This window comes from Staurois parvus, unplaced genomic scaffold (genome assembly GCF_062004578.1).
Source record: "Staurois parvus isolate SC_StPar_1 unplaced genomic scaffold, SC_StPar_1.0 ptg003244l, whole genome shotgun sequence".
In the NCBI taxonomy this organism is placed as follows: domain Eukaryota; kingdom Metazoa; phylum Chordata; class Amphibia; order Anura; family Ranidae; genus Staurois; species Staurois parvus.
Window position 1 is genome coordinate 1 of NW_028321040.1, and position 26,229 is coordinate 26,229.

The 26,229-nt window shown below is 51.9% G+C and overlaps 1 protein-coding gene across 3 annotated transcripts; it reads left to right on the forward strand.

Moving 5' to 3' along the window:
- Window positions 1–333: 333 nt before the first annotated feature.
- Window positions 334–25,249, forward strand: LOC149428434 (mitochondrial Rho GTPase 1-like). 3 transcript variants are annotated; one of them, XM_089667406.1, is made up of 10 exons: window positions 334–479; window positions 644–789; window positions 1,303–1,403; window positions 1,493–1,623; window positions 5,653–5,736; window positions 5,870–5,989; window positions 7,139–7,341; window positions 11,748–11,870; window positions 18,943–19,086; window positions 24,010–25,249. In XM_089667406.1, exons 2-10 carry the CDS (start codon window positions 704–706, stop codon window positions 24,125–24,127), a joined length of 1,110 nt encoding a protein of 369 aa, XP_089523532.1. In that variant the 5' UTR covers window positions 334–479; window positions 644–703; the 3' UTR covers window positions 24,128–25,249. The 3 variants fall into 3 exon arrangements, with proteins under 3 accessions (XP_089523532.1, XP_089523533.1, XP_089523534.1); XM_089667407.1 differs by lacking the exon at window positions 18,943–19,086; XM_089667408.1 differs by lacking the exons at window positions 11,748–11,870; window positions 18,943–19,086.
- Window positions 25,250–26,229: the final 980 nt, after the last annotated feature.

The following is a 26,229-nucleotide window of genomic DNA, read 5'->3' on the forward strand; positions in this document are numbered from 1 at the left end:
GGAGGGGGTGGGATATGAGGACAGGGTAGGATGGTGTGCTGTATGGAGGGGATGGATGGGATATGAGGACAGGGTAGGATGGTGTGCTGTGTGGTGCATGGATGGGATATGAGGACAGGGTAGGATGGTGTGCTGTGTGGTGCATGGATGGGATATGAGGACAGGGTAGGATGGTGTGCTGTGTGGTGCATGGATGGGATATGAGGACAGGGTAGGATGGTGTGCTGTGTGGTGCATGGATGGGATATGAGGACAGGGTAGGATGGTGTGCTGTGTGGTGCATGGATGGGATAGGAGGACAGGGTAGGATGGTGTGCTGTGTGGTGCATGGAGGGGATAGGAGGACAGGGTAGGATGTGACTCACTATGGTCATGTTTGTCCCTGGTGTTCCAGGCTGAAGGTTCCTGTGGATTGTACAACAGAGCTGAACCATCACGCGTACCTCTTCTTGCAGAGCATCTTCGACAAGCACGATCAGGTAGGCACTGTGGGCAGACTCCTCTCCGTTCTTCACTGTATACTGGAGAAGCTGATTGGCTGCACCAGATTTGGAGTGCTCCGGTGTTACTACATCAACTCTGACGTGTACACATATATCATGAACCATGTAACATGTCAATGTTCTGTGATCTCTCCGCACAGGACAGGGACTGCGCCTTATCTCCCGAGGAGCTGAAAGATTTATTCAAAGTCTTCCCTTACATGCCATGGGGCCCCGATGTGAATAACACCATCTGCACCAATGACAAGGGCTGCATCACTTACCAGGGCTTCCTCTCCCAGTGGACGTGAGTGTGACATGTCGGAGAGGTGGGGGTGTGACATCGGGACACGCGGACATGTCTGAGAGGTGGGGGTGTGACATCGGGACACGCGGACATGTCGGAGAGGTGGGGGTGTGACATCGGGACACGCGGAGACGTCTGAGAGGTGGGGGTGTGACATCGGGACACGCGGACACGTCGGAGAGGTGGGGGTGTGACATTGGGACACGCGGACACGTCGGAGAGGTGGGGGTGTGACATTGGGACACGCGGACACGTCGGAGAGGTGGGGGTGTGACATCGGGACACGCGGACACGTCGGAGAGGTGGGGGTGTGACATCGGGACACGCGGACACGTCGGAGAGGTGGGGGTGTGACATCGGGACACGCGGACACGTCGGAGAGGTGGGGTGTGACATCGGGACACGCGGACACGTCGGAGAGGTGGGGGTGTGACATCGGGACACGCGGACACGTCGGAGAGGTGGGGGTGTCCTACCCTGCCCCCTCACATTTTCCGTCCTTTCATCCTGCAGACTGACCACTTACCTGGACGTCCAGAGGTGTCTGGAGTATTTGGGATATTTGGGTTACTCCATACTGACGGAGCAGGAGTCCCAGGCCACCGCAATCACAGGTAGCCAGAACTGTAGCACCGTGCTGTCTTGGGTCATCCTCATCCTCACCCTTCACATGCTCATAGTGTTCCTTCATCTGACATTCCAGTGACCAGAGATAAGAAGATCGACCTACACAAGAGGCAGACGCAGCGCAGCGTCTTCCGGTGTAATGTCATTGGCTCCAAGGAAAGCGGGAAGAGCGGTATTCTGCAGGCTCATCTAGGGAGGAACATGATGGTATGTTACATTGTCGTGTTGTGACCCCGCCCTCTTCTGTACCGTGTGTTCCCTGTATGGAATGTTCTGGATGTGTGTTGTGTGAATTGTATGAAGCTGCAGGTGCCTGAATGTAGTGTGCCGCTCTAGAGCTCGCCCTTGTAGAGCGCGCCCTTGTAGAGCGTGCCACTGTAGAGCGTGCCACTGTAGAGCGCGCCACTGTAGAGCGTGTTATTGTACAGGTCACCCTTGTAGAGGTCACCCTTGTAGAGGTCACCCTTGTAGAGGTCACCCTTGTAGAGCGTGTTATTGTAAAGCGCACCCTTGTAGAGCGTGTTATTGTAGAGTGCACCCTTGTAGAGGTCACCCTTGTAAAGCGCACCCTTGTAGAGGTCACCCTTGTAAAGCGCACCCTTGTAGAGCGTGTTCTTGTGGAGCGCACCCTTGCAGAGCGTGTTATTGTGGAGCGCACCCTTGCAGAGCATGTTATTGTGGAGCGCACCCTTGTGGAGCGCACCCTTGCAGAGCGTGTTATTGTGGAGCGCACCCTTGTAGAGCACACCCTTGTGGAGCGTGTTACTGTAGAGCGCACCCTTGTAGAGCGTGTTATTGTGGAGCGCACCCTTGTGGAGCGCACCCTTGTAGAGCGTGTTATTGCAGAGCGCACCCTTGCAGAGCGTGTTATTGTAGAGCGCACCCTTCTAGAGTATGTTATTGCAGAGCGCACCCTTCTAGAGTATGTTATTGCAGAGCGCACCCTTGTAGAGCGTGTTATTGCAGAGCGCACCCTTGCAGAGCGTGTTATTGTAGAGCGCACCCTTCTAGAGTATGTTATTGCAGAGCGCACCCTTCTAGAGTATGTTATTGCAGAGCGCACCCTTGCAGAGCGTGTTATTGTAGAGCGCACCCTTCTAGAGCGTGTTATTGTAGAGCGCACCCTTCTAGAGCGTGTTATTGTAGAGCGCACCCTTCTAGAGCGTGTTATTGTAGAGCGCACCCTTCTAGAGCGTGTTATTGTAGAGCGCACCCTTCTAGAGCGTGTTATTGTAGAGCGCACCCTTCTAGAGCGTGTTATTGTAGAGCGCACCCTTCTAGAGTGTGTTATTGCAGAGCGCACCCTTGCAGAGCGTGTTATTGCAGAGCGCACCCTTGCAGAGCGTGTTATTGCAGAGCGCACCCTTGCAGAGCGTATTATTGCAGAGCGCACCCTTGCAGAGCGTGTTATTGTAGAGCGCACCCTTGCAGAGCGTGTTATTGTAGAGCGCACCCTTCTAGAGTATGTTATTGCAGAGCGCACCCTTCTAGAGTATGTTATTGTAGAGCGCACCCTTGTAGAGCGTACCGTTGTAGAGCGCACCCTTGTAGAGCGTGTTATTGTAGAGCGCACCCTTGTAGAGCGTGTTATTGCAGAGCGCACCCTTGTAGAGTATGTTATTGCAGAGCGCACCCTTGTAGAGCGTGTTATTGTAGAGCGCACCCTTGCAGAGCGCACCCTTGCAGAGCGCACCCTTGCAGAGCGCACCCTTGTAGAGCGTACCGTTGTAGAGCGCACCCTTGCAGAGCGCACCCTTGCAGAGCGCACCCTTGTAGAGCGCACCCTTGTAGAGCGTGTTATTGTAGAGCGCATCCTTCTAGAGTGTGTTATTGCAGAGCGCACCCTTGCAGAGCGCACCCTTGTAGAGCGTGTTATTGTAGAGCGCACCCTTGCAGAGCGCACCCTTGTAGAGCGTGTTATTGTAGAGCGCACCCTTCTAGAGTATGTTATTGCAGAGCGCACCCTTGCAGAGCGTGTTATTGCAGAGCGCACCCTTGCAGAGCGTGTTATTGTAGAGCGCACCCTTGTAGAGCGTGTTATTGTAGAGCGCACCCTTCTAGAGTATGTTATTGCAGAGCGCACCCTTGCAGAGCGTGTTATTGTAGAGCGCACCCTTGTAGAGCGTGTTATTGTAGAGCGCACCCTTCTAGAGTATGTTATTGCAGAGCGCACCCTTGCAGAGCGTGTTATTGTAGAGCGCACCCTTCTAGAGCATGTTATTGTAGAGCGCACCCTTCTAGAGTATGTTATTGTAGAGCGCACCCTTCTAGAGCGTGTTATTGTAGAGCGCACCCTTCTAGAGTATGTTATTGCAGAGCGCACCCTTGCAGAGCGTGTTATTGTAGAGCGCACCCTTCTAGAGTATGTTATTGTAGAGCGCACCCTTCTAGAGCATGTTATTGTAGAGCGCACCCTTCTAGAGTATGTTATTGCAGAGCGCACCCTTGCAGAGCGCACCCTTGTAGAGCGTGTTATTGTAGAGCGCACCCTTCTAGAGCGTGTTATTGTAGAGCGCACCCTTCTAGAGTATGTTATTGCAGAGCGCACCCTTGCAGAGCGCACCCTTGTAGAGCGTGTTATTGTAGAGCGCACCCTTGTAGAGCGTGTTATTGTAGAGCGCACCCTTGTAGAGCGTGTTATTGTAGAGCGCACCCTTGTAGAGCGTGTTATTGTAGAGCGCACCCTTCTAGAGCGTGTTATTGTAGAGCGCACCCTTCTAGAGCGTGTTATTGTAGAGCGCACCCTTCTAGAGTATGTTATTGCAGAGCGCACCCTTGCAGAGCGCACCCTTGTAGAGCGTGTTATTGTAGAGCGCACCCTTCTAGAGTATGTTATTGTAGAGCGCACCCTTGTAGAGTGTGTTATTGTAGAGCGCACCCTTGTAGAGCGTGTTATTGTAGAGCGCACCCTTGTAGAGCGTGTTATTGTAGAGCGCACCCTTCTAGAGCGTGTTATTGTAGAGCGCACCCTTCTAGAGTATGTTATTGCAGAGCGCACCCTTGCAGAGCGCACCCTTGTAGAGCGTGTTATTGTAGAGCGCACCCTTCTAGAGTATGTTATTGTAGAGCGCACCCTTGTAGAGCGTGTTATTGTAGAGCGCACCCTTGTAGAGCGTGTTATTGTAGAGCGCACCCTTGTAGAGCGTGTTATTGTAGAGCGCACCCTTGTAGAGCGTGTTATTGTAGAGCGCACCCTTGTAGAGTATGTTATTGTAGAGCGCACCCTTCTAGAGTATGTTATTGTAGAGCGCACCCTTCTAGAGCGTGTTATTGTAGAGCGCACCCTTGTAGAGCGTGTTATTGTAGAGCGCACCCTTCTAGAGCGTGTTATTGTAGAGCGCACCCTTGTAGAGCGTGTTATTGCAGAGCGCACCCTTCTAGAGTATGTTATTGCAGAGCGTGTTATTGCAGAGCGCACCCTTGTAGAGCGCACCCTTGTAGAGCGTGTTATTGTAGAGCGCACCCTTCTAGAATATGTTATTGTAGAGCGCACCCTTCTAGAATATGTTATTGCAGAGCGCACCCTTGCAGAGCGTGTTATTGCAGAGCGCACCCTTCTAGAGTATGTTATTGCAGAGCGTGTTATTGTAGAGCGCACCCTTGTAGAGCGTGTTATTGTAGAGCGCACCCTTGTAGAGCGTGTTATTGTAGAGCGCACCCTTGTAGAGCGTGTTATTGCAGAGCGCACCCTTCTAGAGTATGTTATTGCAGAGCGTGTTATTGCAGAGCGCACCCTTGTAGAGCGCACCCTTGTAGAGCGTGTTATTGTAGAGCGCACCCTTCTAGAATATGTTATTGTAGAGCGCACCCTTCTAGAATATGTTATTGCAGAGCGCACCCTTGCAGAGCGTGTTATTGCAGAGCGCACCCTTCTAGAGTATGTTATTGCAGAGCGTGTTATTGTAGAGCGCACCCTTGTAGAGCGTGTTATTGTAGAGTGCACCCTTGTAGAGCGTGTTATTGTAGAGCGCACCCTTGTAGAGCGTGTTATTGCAGAGCGCACCCTTCTAGAGTATGTTATTGCAGAGCGTGTTATTGTAGAGCGCACCCTTGTAGAGCGTGTTATTGTAGAGCGCACCCTTGTAGAGCGTGTTATTGTAGAGCGCACCCTTGTAGAGCGTGTTATTGCAGAGCGCACCCTTCTAGAGTATGTTATTGCAGAGCGCACCCTTCTAGAGTATGTTATTGCAGAGCGCTCCCTTGCAGAGCTTCCCTGACGCTGTTCTCCTCACACAGAGACAGAAGAGGATCCGGCCAGAACACAAGTCCTACTATGCAATGAACACGGTCTATGTGTACGGACAGGAGAAGTATCTGCTGGTATGTCCTCTTCATACACACATGTACAATGATGCAGCATCCGTGTCGCCATCTTCAATCCTCGGCCAATCTGGATGGAGCGTGGCCTGTGTATGGTAGATGCTCTCATATTTCCTTCCTTGTCATCTTTCAGCTGCACCATGTCACCGAGTGTGAAGGGTTATCTCCTGCCGATAGCGTGTGTGATGTCGTCTGTCTGGTCTATGACATCACCAACCCCAAGTCCTTTGAATACTGCGCCAGGATATTTAAGGTTGGACATTGTCTTGGAAATTCGCTTTAACGAATTTCTCCTTACCGTGAGTACTCGCAGTTGGATGCGCAGAAATCCCCCATAAAGCTGTGCGAATCTCGCTTACCACGACTCCAGCTAAACTACACGATTCCTGCCCATCCAAATACTTTGGTTCTGTTGAGATGTGGGGGAATTAGAGCTCTGTTACCCTAGAATGATCACACGACACTCTCAGGATGATGGTTGCAACTCACATCAGGCCGGTTTTCAGACCCAGCTCTCTGTTTTATTAAAAATACACACATGCCCCCCCACATGAATAAAGTCAATCCCCTCCCACCTAACAATGCAATGGGGATTGCCTATACACAGGATGTACATTCCGATTGGAGCATAGCCTTTGCTATTATCTATCACTGGTCCTCCCCCATGAGTCTTCTGAGGTCAGCAGACTTCCTCCCCTTCCCCCCTATGAGCCATCTGAGGTCAGCAGACTTCCTCCCCTTCCCCCCTATGAGCCATCTGAGGTCATATTTCCTGTCCTACTAGCTTCTATTGGTATGTAAATTCTCTGCACAAGCACTCCCTAAAAATATCAGTCTGTACCTGGATGGGCCCGATACGATCTTTATTAAAACACATCCATCCAGATACAGTTCAGATTAGTAATGGGTTGTAAGATATGCATAAGCCTACACGTGGAGTTCACACCGCTTGCGCATTGCGTTATGAAGTCCATGTGGTACCATGCTGCTGATATGTGGATACAGGCCCACGGTCTACCGCCAGCGACATTCGCATCGAATGGTGGTATACACGCCGGTCTATAAGCGCAGATCTGCCATCTCATCCATTACCAAGCTGAGTACTGTAATACATACATTGTACATGGCATGGCCCAATTGCAGCCTTCAGAGCTTTAATTAAGCCACACGAGAGACATATGAATAACACGAATATATGACACATTTAAAGTTCGACCAACAATACAAAATTTCCATGACAACATGTCTTGTATAGCTGCCTGGACCAGGTCTGCCCTGATCCCCCCTCCCCCATCTTCCTCTGGTCTCACTCCCCTCTGTAGGACCTGGACACACCAAGAAGATCCTGACATGCTAACCTATAGTAAGGTCATGTAACTAACGGGCCCCCCTCTTCCCGCAGCAACATTTCATGGACAGCCGGACACCCTGCCTCATCGTGGCGGCCAAATCTGACCTGCAGGAGGTGAAGCAGGAGAGCAGCATTTCTCCCGCTGATTTCTGTAAAAAGCACAAGATGCCTCCACCTCAAGCCTTCACCTGCAACACGGCGGACAGCCCCAGCCGAGACATCTTCATCAAGATGACCACCATGTCCATGTATCCGTGAGTAGCCCAGCCCACCATGTGACCATAGCATGAGTGCCAGGGTGGGCTGCATGTCTAGGTGTCCTGTCCCCCTGCCATCATGTGACTGCCCTCCTCACTGTCACGTGACCATAGCATGTTTATGTACCCCATGTGCTCCTTCCCATGATTTCCCCATGTGTACCCTGCAGTGGCGGTGTGTGCTCCTGCATGGCCTCTGTATGTCACTTGTGTGTGATATGATGGTGGCCACCTATGTCCCTGCGCTGAGGACCTGCTCACACTGCTCTGATGGTCCACAGAAGAGGACTTTGTGTTGGAGAATGGCAGAGATCACGTCTTACAATTCAACAGCTGCCTCTGTGCTCCTCCTACAAATCAGCCCTCTGATTGGTTGCTGGTAGTACCACAGACAGTACATGAGCCATACGGTGTTCTGTCCTCTGTGCAGTTATGGAATGTTCTGCCTCTTTCATATCAAAGGTTCATCTAACAATCATCATTGTGGCTGTGCGGTCAGTGCAGGAACATGTTCAGGGGGACAGATGACCCTCCCTCCTTCCTCTCCTGGACACTCCCTCCTTCCTGTCCTGCCGGGTAGACCCTCCCTCCTTCCTCTCCTGTCGGGTAGACCCTCCCTCCTTCCTCTCCTGGACCCTCCCTCCTTCCTCTCCTGGACCCTCCCTCCTTCCTCTCCTGGACCCTCCCTCCTTCCTCTCCTGGACCCTCCCTCCTTCCTCTCCTGGATCCTCCCTCCTTCCTCTCCTGGACCCTCCCTCCTTCCTCTCCTGGACCCTCCCTCCTTCCTCTCCTGTCGGGTAGACGCTCCCTCCTTCCTCTCCTGTCGGGTAGACGCTCCCTCCTTCCTCTCCTGTCGGGTAGACCCTCCCTCCTTCCTCTCCTGTCGGGTAGACCCTCCCTCCTTCCTCTCCTGTCCGGTAGACGCTCCCTCCTTCCTCTCCTGTCGGGTAGACCCTCCCTCCTTCCTCTCCTGTCGGGTAGACCCTCCCTCCTTCCTCTCCTGTCGGGTAGACGCTCCCTCCTTCCTGTCCTGTCGGGTAGACCCTCCCTCCTTCCTGTCCTGTCGGGTAGACACTCCCTCCTTCCTGTCCTGTCGGGTAGACCCTCCCTCCTTCCTCTCCTGTCGGGTAGACGCTCCCTCCTTCCTCTCCTGTCGGGTAGACCCTCCCTCCTTCCTCTCCTGGACCCTCCCTCCTTCCTCTCCTGTCGGGTAGACGCTCCCTCCTTCCTCTCCTGTCGGGTAGACCCTCCCTCCTTCCTGTCCTGTCGGGTAGACCCTCCCTCCTTCCTCTCCTGGACCCTCCCTCCTTCCTCTCCTGTCGGGTAGACGCTCCCTCCTTCCTCTCCTGTCGGGTAGACCCTCCCTCCTTCCTGTCCTGTCGGGTAGACCCTCCCTCCTTCCTGTCCTGTCGGGTAGACCCTCCCTCCTTCCTGTCCTGTCGGGTAGACGCTCCCTCCTTCCTCTCCTGTCGGGTAGACGCTCCTTCCTCTCCTGTCGGGTAGACCCTCCCTCCTTCCTCTCCTGTCGGGTAGACCCTCCCTCCTTCCTGTCCTGTCGGGTAGACCCTCCCTCCTTCCTGTCCTGTCGGGTAGACCCTCCCTCCTTCCTCTCCTGTCGGGTAGACGCTCCCTCCTTCCTCTCCTGTCGGGTAGACGCTCCCTCCTTCCTGTCCTGTCGGGTAGACCCTCCCTCCTTCCTGTCCTGTCGGGTAGACCCTCCCTCCTTCCTCTCCTGTCGGGTAGACCCTCCCTCCTTCCTCTCCTGTCGGGTAGACCCTCCCTCCTTCCTCTCCTGTCGGGTAGACCCTCCCTCCTTCCTGTCGTATGTCCGTGTGCTTTGTGTGGTGTGACTCCCCCGTGTACATTCTTACTCCTTCCTGGCGGTTACCTTCTTAGTGAAGCCTCACCAGTGACAGGTGCCGGCAGCTTTTTGCACCAATCTGGCAATGGACTGGCTGATGGCAACAGAAATGTGCAAACGCTTTTACCCCGCTGTGCTGTGTGACCCCCGTATACAAGTCTGTGGTGGGGAATCCCCCTTATATCCAATAATGAGAGGGACCCTATACAGGTCTGTGGTGGGGAATCCCCCTTATATCCAATAATGAGAGGGACCCTATACAGGTCTGTGGTGGGGAATCCCCCTTATATCCAGTAATGAGAGGGACCCTATACAGGTCTGTGGTGGGGAATCCCCCTTATATCCAGTAATGAGAGGGACCCTATACAGGTCTGTGGTGGGGAATCCCCCTTATATCCAATAATGAGAGGGACCCTATACAGGTCTGTGGTGGGGAATCCCCCTTATATCCAGTAATGAGAGGGACCCTATACAGGTCTGTGGTGGGGAATCCCCCTTATATCCAGTAATGAGAGGGACCCTGTACAGGTCTGTGGTGGGGAATCCCCCTTATATCCAATAATGAGAGGGACCCTGTACAGGTCTGTGGTGGGGAATCCCCCTTATATCCAGTAATGAGAGGGACCCTATACAGGTCTGTGGTGGGGAATCCCCCTTATATCCAGTAATGAGAGGGACCCTATACAGGTCTGTGGTGGGGAATCCCCCTTATATCCAATAATGAGAGGGACCCTATACAGGTCTGTGGTGGGGAATCCCCCTTATATCCAGTAATGAGAGGGACCCTGTACAGGTCTGTGGTGGGGAATCCCCCTTATATCCAATAATGAGAGGGACCCTGTACAGGTCTGTGGTGGGGAATCCCCCTTATATCCAATAATGAGAGGGACCCTGTACAGGTCTGTGGTGGGGAATCCCCCTTATATCCAATAATGAGAGGGACCCTGCACAGGTCTGTGGTGGGGAATCCCCCTTATATCCAATAATGAGAGGGACCCTATACAGGTCTGTGGTGGGGAATCCCCCTTATATCCAGTAATGAGAGGGACCCTATACAGGTCTGTGGTTGTAGTTCTGGTATATGATGGGGAATCCTTCTTATATCCAATAACGAGGGACCCTATACAGGTCTGTGGTGGGGAATCCCCCTTATATCCAGTAATGAGAGGGACCCTATACAGGTCTGTAGGTTGTAGTTCTGGTATATGGTGGGGGATCCCCCTCATATCTTATAATCAGGAGAGAAGTGTGTCATATGAGCCCCTCCTAGGAGAGAATCCTCATAGATCTTACAATGAGAGGGGTTGTAGATTTTGGCTCTGGAGATTATTGATCATATCACACTCCCAGCAGTTGATCATAGCTGGGATGGCGGGGGATGTGGAGTGGAGGAGTCCCTGGAGAGGAGCGTAGCTGGGATGGTGGGGGATGTGGAGTGGAGGAGTCCCTGGAGAGGAGCGTAGCTGGGATGGTGGGGGATGTGGAGTGGAGGAGTCCCTGGAGAGGAGCGTAGCTGGGATGGTGGGGGATGTGGAGTGGAGGAGTCCCGGGAGTAGAGCGTAGCTGGGATGGCGGGGAGGTGGAGTCCCGGGAGTAGAACGTAGCTGGGGTGGTGGGGAGGAGGAGTCCCGGGACGGTAGTCGGGATGGCGGGGGAGGTGTAGGCGTGTATCATGTACATGTATGTAGTAGGTGTAGGCTCTGACCCTTCTCTTCTGTGTGTCTCCGCAGTCACGCCCGGTTACGCTGTCTCTGCTCCTGCAATAGGTGTACGTTCCCGGGTGTGTAGTCGGGATGGCGGGGGAGGTGTAGGCGTGTATCATGTACATGTATGTAGTAGGTGTAGGCTCTGACCCTTCTCTTCTGTGTGTCTCCGCAGTCACGCCCGGTTACACTGTCTCTGCTCCTGCAATAGGTGTACGTTCCCGGGTGTGTAGTCGGGATGGCGGGGGAGGTGTAGGCGTGTATCATGTACATGTATGTAGTAGGTGTAGGCTCTGACCCTTATCTTCTGTGTGTCTCCGCAGTCACGCCCGGTTACGCTGTCTCTGCTCCTGCAATAGGTGTACGTTCCCGGGTGTGTCGTCGGGATGGCGGGGAGGAGGAGTCCCGGGACGGTAGTCGGGATGGCGGGGGAGGTGTAGGCGTGTATCATGTACATGTATGTAGTAGGTGTAGGCTCTGACCCTTCTCTTCTGTGTGTCTCCGCAGTCACGCCCGGTTACACTGTCTCTGCTCCTGCAATAGGTGTACGTTCCCGGGTGTGTAGTCGGGATGGCGGGGGAGGTGTAGGCGTGTATCATGTACATGTATGTAGTAGGTGTAGGCTCTGACCCTTATCTTCTGTGTGTCTCCGCAGTCACGCCCGGTTACGCTGTCTCTGCTCCTGCAATAGGTGTACGTTCCCGGGTGTGTCGTCGGGATGGCGGGGAGGAGGAGTCCCGGGACGGTAGTCGGGATGGCGGGGGAGGTGTAGGCGTGTATCATGTACATGTATGTAGTAGGTGTAGGCTCTGACCCTTATCTTCTGTGTGTCTCCGCAGTCACGCCCGGTTACGCTGTCTCTGCTCCTGCAATAGGTGTACGTTCTGCCTGTGTCAGAATCTGCTCCACTCTGACCTCCTCCAGGCCGTAAAGAACAAACTCTTCACCGCCGTTGTCAACAGGTCTTTATTTTATTCTCTGCCTGCACACGGCGCCTCACACTAACGCATGTATACATGACCCTAACACGCTAATGTCAGCTGTGTGGGCAAGACTGCTGACAATCTAATACACTAATATACCGCATCATACATGTATTACAGCGTGTACTGTTTATTCCAGAGAGCCGTGCATGTCTCAGTCTCCAGCCTGGGGTGAGAGGGCAGGCGTGTATGTCTGTGTGTGCTCTGTATACATGACGTGTATGTCTGTGTGTGCTCTGTATACATGACGTGTATGTCTGTGTGTGCTCTGTATGCATGGCGTGTATGTCTGTGTGTGCTCTGTATACATGGAGTGTATGTCTGTGCGTGCTCTGTATACATGGCGTGTATGTCTGTGTGTGCTCTGTATGCATGGCGTGTATGTCTGTGTGTGCTCTGTATACATGGTGTGTATGTCTGTGTGTGCTCTGTATACATGGCGTGTATGTCTGTGTGTGCTCTGTATACATGGCATGTGTCTGTGTGTGCTCTGTATACATGGCGTGTATGTCTGTGTGTGCTCTGTATACATGGCGTGTATGTCTGTGTGTGCTCTGTATACATGGCGTGTATGTCTGTGTGTGCTCTGTATGCATGGCATGTATGGAATAGTTGTTTATATACACTCTCATGTGCATGGATGGGTGTATGTAGGAACACAGTCCATGGGCCGTGTGATGGTCATCCTAGGGTAGAAGTCCTCTCCATGTGCTCTCTGTACAGTACACACATTGTCTGACTTCTACATATGAATGTATAGGTGACGGTGTGAGGAGTGGATCTGAGCATTGCGGGGAGGTCATTTCCCAGCACACGGATGTCTTCCTGTCAGGACGGCTCTCAAGCATCTTCTAGTAACATGTAGCACTTGTGTGTGTTACCTGTTCATTGGAAGTCCCAGCAGTTCAGTGACTGTTGGGTTATACTGCCACATACAGGAGGATATGGATACTGACAAATGACCCATGACCTGCCAGGCATAACCCCTCCCACTCCCAGCATGCCTTCAGTTTTATTAGCCGTGTCCTCGGAGGATGGATGCCTTTAGTCTGCAGAAATCCAGAGCTGGGCTCTCTACAAATATATCCTCGGCAGTAGCTTTGGAAACTTTCCTGGGCTGGACAGCCAATCACAGGTCTTGCCTGGAATGTGACCTTTGGGCACTGCTATGGGGCACTTTCCAGACCTGAGTATTCAGGTAAAAGCCAGTCATGGGGCACATATTCAGTGCGGAGCCATGACATCCCCTCGAATGTCTATGAAGACTCACCATGTTAGGAGGCCCTGATGGCACCATTCCAATTCCTGGTTTTCCTCAGAAAGTGTTCATGTTGAGGGACTGACGTCATCTGGGTAGAGTGCTCCACGCTCATGTTCCTGGCAGTCGGCATTGAGGAAGTTCTTTCCTGCCACGGCATGGGAACTGTTCTCGGTTGATCCTTGCTCCCTGCCATCAGTGACCAGGTGACCTCTGGCCTCCTGAACCTCTCCTGCTACCAGCAGCTGGTTTGTGAGCACTCCAGGCCGCTGTACCTTGAGCCACATTGTTCCAGCTTTGTAGTAGAACATGTTGGATCCAAGATGATAGGGAGCAGTCATGGTGTACCGGTTCCCACCAGCTCCCGATCTTCTGGCAGCTCTAGGACTGCCTGCCCTGCACCCACTGAAGGTCCTGACAGCCTGGAACTGTATCCTCTGCTTGATTCCCTGCCATCCTTGGACTCTTCCTTAGCTCTGTCGAGTGTTGTCTCAAGGGATCACCAAGCCATTTCTGGTGCACCCCTGTTCCCTGCCATCCTTGGACTCTTCCTTAGCTCTGTCGAGTGTTGTCTCCAGGGGTCACCAAGCCATTTCTGGTGCACCCCTGTTCCCTGCCATCCTTGGACTCTTCCTTAGCTCTGTCGAGTGTTGTCTCCAGGGGTCACCAAGCCCTTTCTGGTGCACCCCTGTTCCCTGCCATCCTTGGACTCTTCCTTAGCTCTGTCGAGTGTTGTCTCCAGGGGTCACCAAGCCCTTTCTGGTGCACCCCTGTTCCCTGCCATCCTTGGACTCTTCCTTAGCTCTGTCGAGTGTTGTCTCCAGGGGTCACCAAGCCCTTTCTGGTGCACCCCTGTTCCCTGCCATCCTTGGACTCTTCCTTAGCTCTGTCGAGTGTTGTCTCCAGGGGTCACCAAGCCCTTTCTGGTGCACCCCTGTTCCCTGCCATCCTTGGACTCTTCTTTAGCTCTGTCGAGTGTTGTCTCAAGGGATCACCAAGCCCTTTCTGGTGCACCCCTGTTCCCTGCCATCCTTGGACTCTTCCTTAGCTCTGTCGGGTGTTGTCTCCAGGGGTCACCAAGCCCTTTCTGGTGCACCCCTGTTCCCTGCCATCCTTGGACTCTTCCTTAGCTCTGTCGAGTGTTGTCTCCAGGGGTCACCAAGCCCTTTCTGGTGCACCCCTGTTCCCTGCCATCCTTGGACTCTTCCTTAGCTCTGTCGGGTGTTGTCTCCAGGGGTCACCAAGCCCTTTCTGGTGCACCCCTGTTCCCTGCCATCCTTGGACTCTTCCTTAGCTCTGTCGGGTGTTGTCTCCAGGGGTCACCAAGCCCTTTCTGGTGCATCCCTGTTCCCTGCCATCCTTGGACTCTTCCTTAGCTCTGTCGAGTGTTGTCTCCAGGGGTCACCAAGCCCTTTCTGGTGCACCCCTGTTCCCTGCCATCCTTGGACTCTTCCTTAGCTCTGTCGAGTGTTGTCTCCAGGGGTCACCAAGCCCTTTCTGGTGCACCCCTGTTCCCTGCCATCCTTGGACTCTTCCTTAGCTCTGTCGAGTGTTGTCTCCAGGGGTCACCAAGCCATTTCTGGTGCACCCCTGTTCCCTGCCATCCTTGGACTCTTCCTTAGCTCTGTCGAGTGTTGTCTCCAGGGGTCACCAAGCCCTTTCTGGTGCACCCCTGTTCCCTGCCATCCTTGGACTCTTCCTTAGCTCTGTCGAGTGTTGTCTCCAGGGGTCACCAAGCCATTTCTGGTGCACCCCTGTTCCCTGCCATCCTTGGACTCTTCCTTAGCTCTGTCGGGTGTTGTCTCCAGGGGTCACCAAGCCCTTTCTGGTGCATCCCTGTTCCCTGCCATCTTTTATGGGGACGGGGAAAGTCCTGAGAAGGCTGCTCACCCCTCCCTAATGGTTGGTATCCCTATATCTATTGGAGGAGACCTTTATACGCAGTGGGCCATTCCCAGCGTGGATTCAGCAATATGTCCTCTTAACAAGGTGCTGAGGATCCTTGTGGAGAACACGCCTGTGTTTATGGGTCCCAAGGACAAACAAGCGGAGCTACTTTCAAAGACTTTATTTTCTGTGGCTAGTCTTCCTAAAGTCTGCTAAGCTTCATTTGGTTTCTCTGGTTTTCTCCCACACTCCAAAGACATGCTGGGAGGTGAATTGGTTCCGGGCCCAATTGTCCCTAGTATGTGTAGGTATGAATGTGAGTTAGTGACCATAGATTGTACGCTCCTCGGGGGCGGGGACTGATGTGAGTGTACAATGTATATATACAGCGCTGCATAAATTACCATATAAGTACCTGAAATAATAATAAAATAACCCCCTCCATTTAACCAGCGGGAGATCGCGCTCCATTGCCTGGATATAGTTTGTGCTGTGGGTCTACCTGGCCCGCTGTGTTCTGGACCTCCCTCTCAGCCCACCATTTCTGGTGGCTCAGACAAACAATGATCAAAGCTTATGGCCTTAAGGTTCAGGTTCCACCCCGTCCTGTGGAGGTGCACTCTACTAGATCTGTAAGTGCATCTTGGCTCTTTGGCATCCAGCAACTGTTTGCTTGGCTGACACTTGAACTTCTACTCACACTCCTAAGTTCTACCTGGTGGATGTCATGGCCGCCTCTGGTGTCATCTTCAGGTATGAGGTCCCTCAGGCATCTATGGGCTGCAGGCGTTCCCAGTTCTTCTGGTTTGCTGTGGTCCTCTTCATGTTTTGTTGCTGTTCCTCACCCCTCAGTTGGACTTCTTTATGTCCAGGCGGGCTCGGGACCTCGTTGTTTCTCAATGAACACTGCAGACAACGGGATTGTTGGACTTACAGGAAACTCTTTGTCTTGTAGTTCATTGAGGAACTCCAATCCCACCACTCGGTGTCGTGATCATGCTTTTCCACCAAACTAAAGCATGCTGGGAGTAGGAGGGGGTTATACCAGGCTGATTGTTTTTTTTTTTGTTTGCCAGTTTCCCAATCCTCATGCAGGCGGCACTATAACCCAACAGTTATTAGGTTGCTGTGTCCCTAAAGGAACTACAAGGAATGGATTTTACGGCAAGTCCAAAGATCCCATGTTTGAGTTTGTCCAGCTGATTAGAAGAACTCCACCTATAATGAGACTGAGTTATCCTGCTTGTCTGGGATGCTCCGCCCACCAGAGCTGAGGAGGTCCTCCCACACCGCTCCGCGCACAGCCTGTGATGGCAGCCGCAGCAGGAGGGTAATAAAACAGATGAGGGCACCAAATGTTGGGCAGGTAGATCTGGGGTGGGGTGTAGACACCAGTTCAGGAAGTTTATATCTGCAAACCAACTCCAGCTTAAACCGTTGTTGTTTCGGATGCAGTGTGCATGGCTTGGACCCTCTGATCCCCCCTCCCCCCAGTCCCTGCTATGATGACAAATGGTCCTAGCAACAGGAAATGAAGGGCGTGTGTCCTCGGCATGAAGGGAGCGGGTTCCCTGCACCCATGTTTGGTCACATGGAGGATGCCTCCCACTTCCTGTACTGCTCACATCCGTTCAATCTTTTCTTCCCAGAATCCTCTGCTCTGCCTGTGTTCAGTTCCTGTGTGTCTCTTCTCTCCCGGCAGGTGTTCCTTTCAGTTTGTCTGGGCGACTGTCACTGTCCTCCTGCTGCACCACGTCTCCCCTCTACACCTAACCTTTCCCTCCCAATCATGTCCTATGGAGCGATCCCCGGAGGTCATTAGTATCACAATGCCTTGTACAGGGTGTCACCCCTCGGACCTGGGTGTCCTTGGGGGGTTCCACCATCATCCAGTCCGGACAGAAGTCTCCTTTATTTCTCATATTTTATGAGAAATGTGTAAATAAATACTGTCCAGTCCCTTCCGGGGTTGTCAGGACCTAATCCCGGTGTCGGGGCCTTACTCCCGGTGTCGGGGCCTTACTCCCGGTGTCGGGGGCCTTATCCCGGTGTCGGGGGCCTTACTCCCGGTGTCGGGGGCCTTACTCCCGGTGTCGGGGGCCTTACTCCCGGTGTCGGGGGCCTTACTCCCGGTGTCGGGGGCCTTACTCCCGGTGTCGGGGGCCTTACTCCCGGTGTCGGGGGCCTTACTCCCGGTGTCGGGGCTTTCGAGGGGGTTATACCAGGCTGATTGTTTGTTTTTTTTTTTGTTTTGTTTTTTTTTGTTTGCCAGTTTCCCAATCCTCATGCAGGCGGCACTATAACCCAACAGTTATTAGGTTGCTGTGTCCCTAAATGAACTACAAGGAATGGATTTTACGGCAAGTCCAAAGATCCCATATTTGTAGTCCTCCTATATGGGGTTGTCTGTATTGTCGGGGCCTTAATCCCGGTGCCGGGGCCTTAATCCCGGTGCCGGGGCCTTAATCCCGGTGCCGGGGCCTTAATCCCGGTGCCGGGGCCTTACTCCCGGTGCCGGGGCCTTACTCCCGGTGCCGGGGCCTTACTCCCGGTGCCGGGGCCTTACTCCCGGTGTCACAGTATTCCATAGCATGGTGTGGTCCCCCAGCCAGGGCGGAGTCTGTAGGGTGTGATGGTCTGCTGGTGTTGCTCTGTACTTCTAACAGAATTTATCTGTGCATGTAAGAATTAATTCCCTGTACTGACCTCCCCTCCCCCTCCCGGTTTTTGCAGTGTAATTGTGAGGTTTGCGGTCCTAGTGGGACTGAGGTTTGTAGTCCTTCTATATGGGGTTGTCTGTATGGGAGGTTTGCGGTCCTAGTGGGACTGAGGTTTGTAGTCCTTCTATATGGGTTTGTCTGTATGGGAGGTTTGCAGTCCTAGTGGGGCTGAGGTTTGTAGTCCTTCTATATGGGGTTGTCTGTATGGGAGGTTTGCGGTCCTAGTGGGGCTGAGGTTTGTAGTCCTTCTATATGGGGTTGTCTGTATGGGAGGTTTGCAGTCCTAGTGGGGCTGAGGTTTGTAGTCCTTCTATATGGGGTTGTCTGTATGGGAGGTTTGCGGTCCTAGTGGGGCTGAGGTTTGTAGTCCTTCTGTATGGGAGGTTGGCGGTCCTAGTGGGGCTGAGGTTTGTAGTCCTTCTGTATGGGAGGTTGGTGGTCCTAGTGGGGCTGAGGTTTGTAGTCCTTCTGTATGGGAGGTTGGCGGTCCTAGTGGGGCTGAGGTTTGTAGTCCTTCTGTATGGGAGGTTGGTGGTCCTAGTGGGGCTGAGGTTTGTAGTCCTTCTGTATGGGAGGTTTGCGGTCCTAGTGGGGCTGAGGTTTGTAGTCCTTCTATATGGGAGGTTTGGACTCTCTGGGCCCCGTTGTAATACACACAGGCTGCACACGGAGATCCGGCCTCAGTCTGGGAATATTGGGGCCCAGTGTGTCCCCGAGTCTCCAATCCCATCACAGCAGTGACTTGTGGGTGTGTTCGATGTGCTGGGGCCGCCTTCTGGGGACGGGATGAGTAGATTGTGTCTCCTCCAACTACTCAGCCAATAGAGTGCCAGCAGGGCAGAGGGTGCATCCATTGTTCATGTGGTTGTTGGGTGCGCAGGCTCTTCAGGTATCTGTTGTGCCCAGTGGAGGATGTAGAGGGCTGTCTCCTGGACCAGTCGCTGTATACGGGGTAGATGATTGTTCATGTCTCTGTGCCGTGAGGGGGGGTGTGGAGGGTTCCTCTCAGAACGGCGGGGTACCAACACCAACTCCCAGCCCAGGCAATGCTGGGATTGGGTGATATCCCGGAATAGGACGTCCCCTGCAGAGCGTATCCAGCATGTTGAACATAAGATGTATTGTGAGGGTGGGGGGTGTCTCGGAGCCGTCCCTGACCCCATTCCCTGTCCCGTGTGTGTACAAGGTTGAGAGCCTGGCTGGATGTGTTGGGGGAGTATCTGATTGTAGATGCAGACAGCAGCCTGGGACACCAAGTCCACCCCGTCTCCCACATGGAATATTCCATCTTCATGGACACCTCTGCTGACCCAGCACTAGACCCTGCCAGGTACCTGCCATGTGTGCCCTCTGAGGGGTGTGTCCTGCTGAGTACTAACACTAGAAGTACTGCCCCAGCTGAGCCCATACTGAACCATGCATGCCCCCCTTCCTGGAGGACCGGCTCCTGAATGTCCAAATATTGAGGTACTGGCAGTCCTTCCACCTCTGTCCTGATTCTCAGACCTTGGAACGTCTCAATTGGAAGATTTTGGCTGATGCACGGGAGGAGTGGCCGTTTCTCAGAGGTCCGCCCTGTCATTGGCCCTCTTGTGTTGGGAGTGGTCAGACACTGATGAGACGTTGGTGCCATTTACACCAAGCCTCATGGCCTCCCTATCCTCACAAAGGTTGTAGTAGAACATATGGGGGTGCACGGGAGGAGTGGCCGTTTCTCAGGTCCGCCCCATCATTGGCCCTCTTGTGTTGGGAGTGGTCAGACACTGATGAGACGTTGGTGCCATCTACACCAAGCTTCATGGCCTCCCTATCCTCACAAAGGTTGTAGTAGAACATATGGTGGTGCACGGAAGGAGTGGCCATTTCTCAGAGGTCCACCCCATCATTGGCCCTCTTGTGTTGGGAGTGGTCAGACACTGATGAGACATTGGTGCCATCTACACCAAGCCTCATGGCCTCCCTAGCCTCACAAAGGTTGTAGTAGAACATATGGTGGTGCACGGAAGGAGTGGCCGTTTCTCAGAGGTCCACCCCATCATTGGCCCTCTTGTGTTGGGAGTGGTCAGACACTGATGAGATGTTGGTGCCATTTACACCAAGCCTCATGGCCTCCCTATCCTCACAAAGGTTGTAGTAGAACATATGGGGGTGCACAGGAGGAGTGGCCGTTTTTCAGAGGTGCGCCCCATCATTGGCCCTCTTGTGTTGGGAGTGGTCAGACACTGATGTTGCTGCCATTTACACCAAGCCTCATGGCCTCCCTATCCTCACAAAGGTTGTAGTAGAACATATGGGGGTGCACCTCAGACTCTCTGATATCACAATGTGACCTCTGACAGAACCAGGAGAGTCCCGGATGTCCTCCTCCATCTCTCTCTTCATCAAACTCTTTTTTTTGTCCCCCCTCAATATAGAAGCATGGCCGACTTACCCGCTATGGATACAGATGTGCAGTTTGTTGTGTCTTGCAGTCAGTAACTCACAGACAGTTCTTCTTGCATGGAATGACACTAGATTGCCTGCCTGAGACAAGAAGGGTGGAGAACGTTGTGATGGGGCAGACCATATCCTACATCTCAGTATTATCTCTATAACTGCCCATATTATGTGAGATCGGTCCTGTCACTCGGTCAGGAATTGTACCTTCTTACAATGTATGAGGGGTTGTCCCTTCCCCCATGGTGTGAGATCAGTCCTGTCACTCAGTCAGGAATTGTACCTTCTTACAATGTATGAGGGGTTGTCTCTTCCCCCATGGTGTGAGATCGGTCCTGTCACTCAGTCAAGAATTGTACCTTCTTACAATGTATGAGGGGTTGTGTCTTCCTCCATGGTGTGAGATCGGTCCTGTCACTCAGTCAGGAATTGTACCTTGTTACAATGTATGAGGGGTTGTCTCTTCCCCCATGGTGTGAGATCGGTCCTGTCACTCGGTCAGGAATTGTACCTTGTTACAATGTATGAGGGGTTGTCTCTTCCCCCATGGTGTGAGATCGGTCCTGTCACTCAGTCAGGAATTGTACCTTGTTACAATGTATGAGGGGTTGTGTCTTCCTCTATGGTGTGAGATCGGTCCTGTCACTCAGTCAGGAATTGTACCTTCTTACAATGTATGAGGGGTTGTGTCTTCCCCCATGGTGTGAGATCGGTCCTGTCACTCAGTCAGGAATTGTACCTTCTTACAATGTATGAGGGGTTGTGTCTTCCTCTATGGTGTGAGATCGGTCCTGTCACTCAGTCAGGAATTGTACCTTGTTACAATGTATGAGGGGTTGTGTCTTCCCCCATGGTGTGAGATCGGTCCTGTCACTCAGTCAGGAATTGTACCTTCTTACAATGTATGAGGGGTTGTCTCTTCCCCCATGGTGTGAGATCGGTCCTGTCACTCAGTCAGGAATTGTACCTTGTTACAATGTATGAGGGGTTGTCTCTTCCCCCATGGTGTGAGATCGGTCCTGTCACTCAGTCAGGAATTGTACCTTCTTACAATGTATGAGGGGTTGTGTCTTCCTCTATGGTGTGAGATCGGTCCTGTCACTCAGTCAGGAATTGTACCTTCTTACAGTGTATGAGGGGTTGTGTCTTCCCCCATGGTGTGAGATCGGTCCTGTCACTCAGTCAGGAATTGTACCTTCTTACAATGTATGAGGGGTTGTGTCTTCCTCTATGGTGTGAGATCGGTCCTGTCACTCAGTCAGGAATTGTACCTTCTTACAATGTATGAGGGGTTGTGTCTTCCCCCATGGTGTGAGATCGGTCCTGTCACTCAGTCAGGAATTGTACCTTCTTACAATGTATGAGGGGTTGTCTCTTCCCCCATGGTGTGAGATCGGTCCTGTCACTCAGTCAGGAATTGTACCTTCTTACAATGTATGAGGGGTTGTGTCTTCCCCCATGGTGTGAGATCGGTCCTGTCACTCAGTCAGGAATTGTACCTTCTTACAATGTATGAGGGGTTGTCTCTTCCCCCATGGTGTGAGATCGGTCCTGTCACTCGGTCAGGAATTGTACCTTCTTACAATGTATGAGGGGTTGTCTCTTCCCCCATGGTGTGAGATCGGTCCTGTCACTCGGTCAGGAATTGTACCTTCTTACAATGTATGAGGGGTTGTCTCTTCCCCCATGGTGTGAGATCGGTCCTGTCACTCAGTCAGGAATTGTACCTTGTTACAATGTATGAGGGGTTGTGTCTTCCTCTATGGTGTGAGATCGGTCCTGTCACTCAGTCAGGAATTGTACCTTCTTACAATGTATGAGGGGTTGTGTCTTCCTCCATGGTGTGAGATCGGTCCTGTCACTCAGTCAGGAATTGTACCTTCTTACAATGTATGAGGGGTTGTGTCTTCCTCCATGGTGTGAGATCGGTCCTGTCACTCAGTCAGGAATTGTACCTTCTTACAATGTATGAGGGGTTGTGTCTTCCTCCATGGTGTGAGATCGGTCCTGTCACTCAGTCAGGAATTGTACCTTCTTACAATGTATGAGGGGTTGTCTCTTCCCCCATGGTGTGAGATCGGTCCTGTCACTCACGAATTGTACCTTCTTACAATGTATGAGGGGTTGTCTCTTCCTCCATGGTGTGAGATTGGTCCTGTCACTCAGTCAGGAATTGTACCTTCTTACAATGTATGAGGGGTTGTCTCTTCCCCCATGGTGTGAGATCGGTCCTGTCACTCAGTCAGGAATTGTACCTTGTTACAATGTATGAGGGGTTGTCTCTTCCCCCATGGTGTGAGATCGGTCCTGTGACTCAGTCAGGAATTGTACCTTCTTACAATGTATGAGGGGTTGTGTCTTCCCCCATGGTGTGAGATCGGTCCTGTCACTCAGTCAGGAATTGTACCTTGTTACAATGTATGAGGGGTTGTCTCTTCCCCCATGGTGTGAGATCGCGGTCCTGTCACTCAGTCAGGAATTGTACCTTCTTACAATGTATGAGGGGTTGTGTCTTCCTCTATGGTGTGAGATCGGTCCCGTCACTCAGTCAGGAATTGTACCTTCTTACAATGTATGAGGGGTTGTCTCTTCCCCCATGGTGTGAGATCGGTCCTGTCACTCAGTCAGGAATTGTACCTTCTTACAATGTATGAGGGGTTGTCTCTTCCCCCATGGTGTGAGATCGGTCCTGTCACTCAGTCAGGAATTGTACCTTCTTACAATGTATGAGGGGTTGTGTCTTCCTCCATGGTGTGAGATCGGTCCTGTCACTCAGTCAGGAATTGTACCTTCTTACAATGTATGAGGGGTTGTGTCTTCCTCCATGGTGTGAGATCGGTCCTGTCACTCAGTCAGGAATTGTACCTTCTTACAATGTATGAGGGGTTGTGTCTTCCTCCATGGTGTGAGATCGGTCCTGTCACTCAGTCAGGAATTGTACCTTCTTACAATGTATGAGGGGTTGTCTCTTCCCCCATGGTGTGAGATCGGTCCTGTCACTCACGAATTGTACCTTCTTACAATGTATGAGGGGTTGTCTCTTCCTCCATGGTGTGAGATTGGTCCTGTCACTCAGTCAGGAATTGTACCTTCTTACAATGTATGAGGGGTTGTCTCTTCCCCCATGGTGTGAGATCGGTCCTGTCACTCAGTCAGGAATTGTACCTTGTTACAATGTATGAGGGGTTGTCTCTTCCCCCATGGTGTGAGATCGGTCCTGTGACTCAGTCAGGAATTGTACCTTCTTACAATGTATGAGGGGTTGTGTCTTCCCCCATGGTGTGAGATCGGTCCTGTCACTCAGTCAGGAATTGTACCTTGTTACAATGTATGAGGGGTTGTCTCTTCCCCCATGGTGTGAGATCGCGGTCCTGTCACTCAGTCAGGAATTGTACCTTCTTACAATGTATGAGGGGTTGTGTCTTCCTCTATGGTGTGAGATCGGTCCCGTCACTCAGTCAGGAATTGTACCTTCTTACAATGTATGAGGGGTTGTCTCTTCCCCCATGGTGTGAGATCGGTCCTGTCACTCAGTCAGGAATTGTACCTTCTTACAATGTATGAGGGGTTGTGTCTTCCTCTATGGTGTGAGATCGGTCCTGTCACTCAGTCAGGAGTGAACCCAGTAGAAGACCCATTTGTGAGTGTTTCCTTCGCTCCGTTTTGGGGGGGGGGATTACAGAGCTCACTCTGGTGATTTGGGGTAGTGCACGTTCTCTGTCCTGGTCCTTTAGGCATTACTAACCATCTTGTTCTCCTCCTTCCCTGGACACAGAGTAACATGGCTTTTATTTTCTGTTTTCTCTCCCTGTCACAGGCACATGTCACAGGCCGAACTTAAAGGTTCCACGTTTTGGTTACGAGCGAGTTTTGGTGCCACGGTGTTTGCCGTCCTGGGATTTGCCATGTACAGAGCTTTGCTAAAGCAGCGATAATCCGACACAGACTGCCTTCCTCCTTCTGTGCTCTCGTGTCGCCAAACAAGCCCCGCCTTCTTTCCATGTACATTATACGCCATGTAACCCTGCTAGCCTATTTATATCATTCGTCATAACGATCGCTACCCGTGGTTCTAGAATTCCGTGTATCAGCAGTATTGAATACCACACTGACGTGGATGGGGACACCTCTGATGGTTGGGGTTAGTATTGCAGCAGAGGTGGAGAAGAGGGCATGTTACGTGGCCAGCTGGAGTGGCCCCTCAGCCTGTGTTTTATTTGTCAAGGATCATGGACGGGATCACGTGTGGACTGAAATCTGTGGACTTCATTTGGCGTTTTCTCATGGGACGCTGGCAAGTGCCAAAGAGAGAGAAATCCAATGAGTGGCCGACCATGAGAAGGGTTGTCTCCCGGGCTCCAACCAAGCCGTTGTCGAGGTTCCATCCTTGCTGCGTGGTCACACAGTATTTGTGTAGCAGAACCATCTACGTGTATATAATGTATATAGCTTGATTGTCCCAGCTGCCTTCCTGCTTGCCACCAATCCCGGGCGAGCCCCCAATACTGTGTTGTGTGAATGAACCCATCTCCGAGCTGACAATTTCCCGCACATTTTCTTCCTCCAACAACAGCGGTGGGGTAAAGTTACGTCCATCTGAATGTCAACAGAAATGATCCTCGCTATTTTTTTAAGAGTGCATGTAGTCCGCTCGCCCCTTACCGTAGCCAAACCTTATAAATTGTGTATTTTTGGAAAGGCCACACTGACTTCTGATACTGCCATGTATTATCCCACGGAACATGTATGTTATACTGTGGGCTCCTTATTTATTGACATTTTATTCTGTCCTACGCCAGTTACAACGCCACACCTTTTTAGTTTGGGAATACAACTCCTCCACGCCCATCCCCCATGGTTTCCTACACAGGTATGTTGGGGCACATCATCCTATTTTATTGCCTTTTTATTCTGTGATGTCACAACAATCCGCCGCAACTGAAACCACGTCACGCTCCCTCACCGGGGCAGCACGTCTCATCACAACCATTACACAATATGCGATTTTTTATCACCAACCTTTGTGTGGATTTCATTAAAAAAAAAAAAAAAGGAGACCGCGTGTATCTGGACTGTGCTTGGTCTGTTATTGGGGTGATGGAGGTCCAGGAAGGGAGGTCGCTGTATCTGAGTGTGGTGGGAGGTGAATGCAGACCCTCGTAACACTGCTCTGTGAATGTGAGGGCCGGGATGGGACACAGACAACAGCTGAAGGGGGGGGGGGGGGGGCATTTGTGTGATAACAATAATAGCCAACATTGTCTTTTATTACAGAGTAACTAAACGCAAAACCTTTTTGTTTTTTGGGGGTTTTTTTTGTTTTTTGAGGGTTTTTTTTTCATTTTGGATGGTTTAAGCGAGGATTATAACCCTGGTCAGTTTTTATTTTGCCATCTGTGTCCATTGAGGGGATTTCTTTTCACTTACTGCCCCAGAGCCAAAACAGAAAGTGAGAGGAAATCCCCCCAAAGTAAGGCAATCCAGGGGTGCCACTAGAACCAGTGTCCCCATTGGAAGATTTCCCCTCCATTGCTGTTGTCAACCCAAAATCTCTGCTCTGTGAATGTGATGACCAGGATGGGACACAGACAACAGCTGATTGGGGGGGGGGGCATTTGTGTGATAACAATAATAGCCAACATTGTCATTTATTTATTGTCATGTAACTAAAGGCAATCCAGGGGTGTCACTAGAACCAGTGTCCCCATTGAAAGATTTCCCCTCCAATGCTGTTCCGATGTCAACCTAAAATATGGGATTGTCTTTTTACTTTTAATGATAATGGTAAACAGCAAAAATTCGGAAGGTGGCTCTTCCTAAGAGGGGCACAGACAGCAATCAAAAACCTAACAGGGGGTCTAGTCCGTCTCCTCTCCATCCAAAACTAAAAAGAAAAAATGGAGTGGAGATGGATTAGAATACGTCAGTGTTTATTGTTCCTAGAAAAGTAATAGAGGGGAAATCCTGTAATGGGGGCGCTAGTTCTGGTGACCTGGGGGTCCCCAAGAGATTCCTTTTGTAGGTATTTCCTCTCACT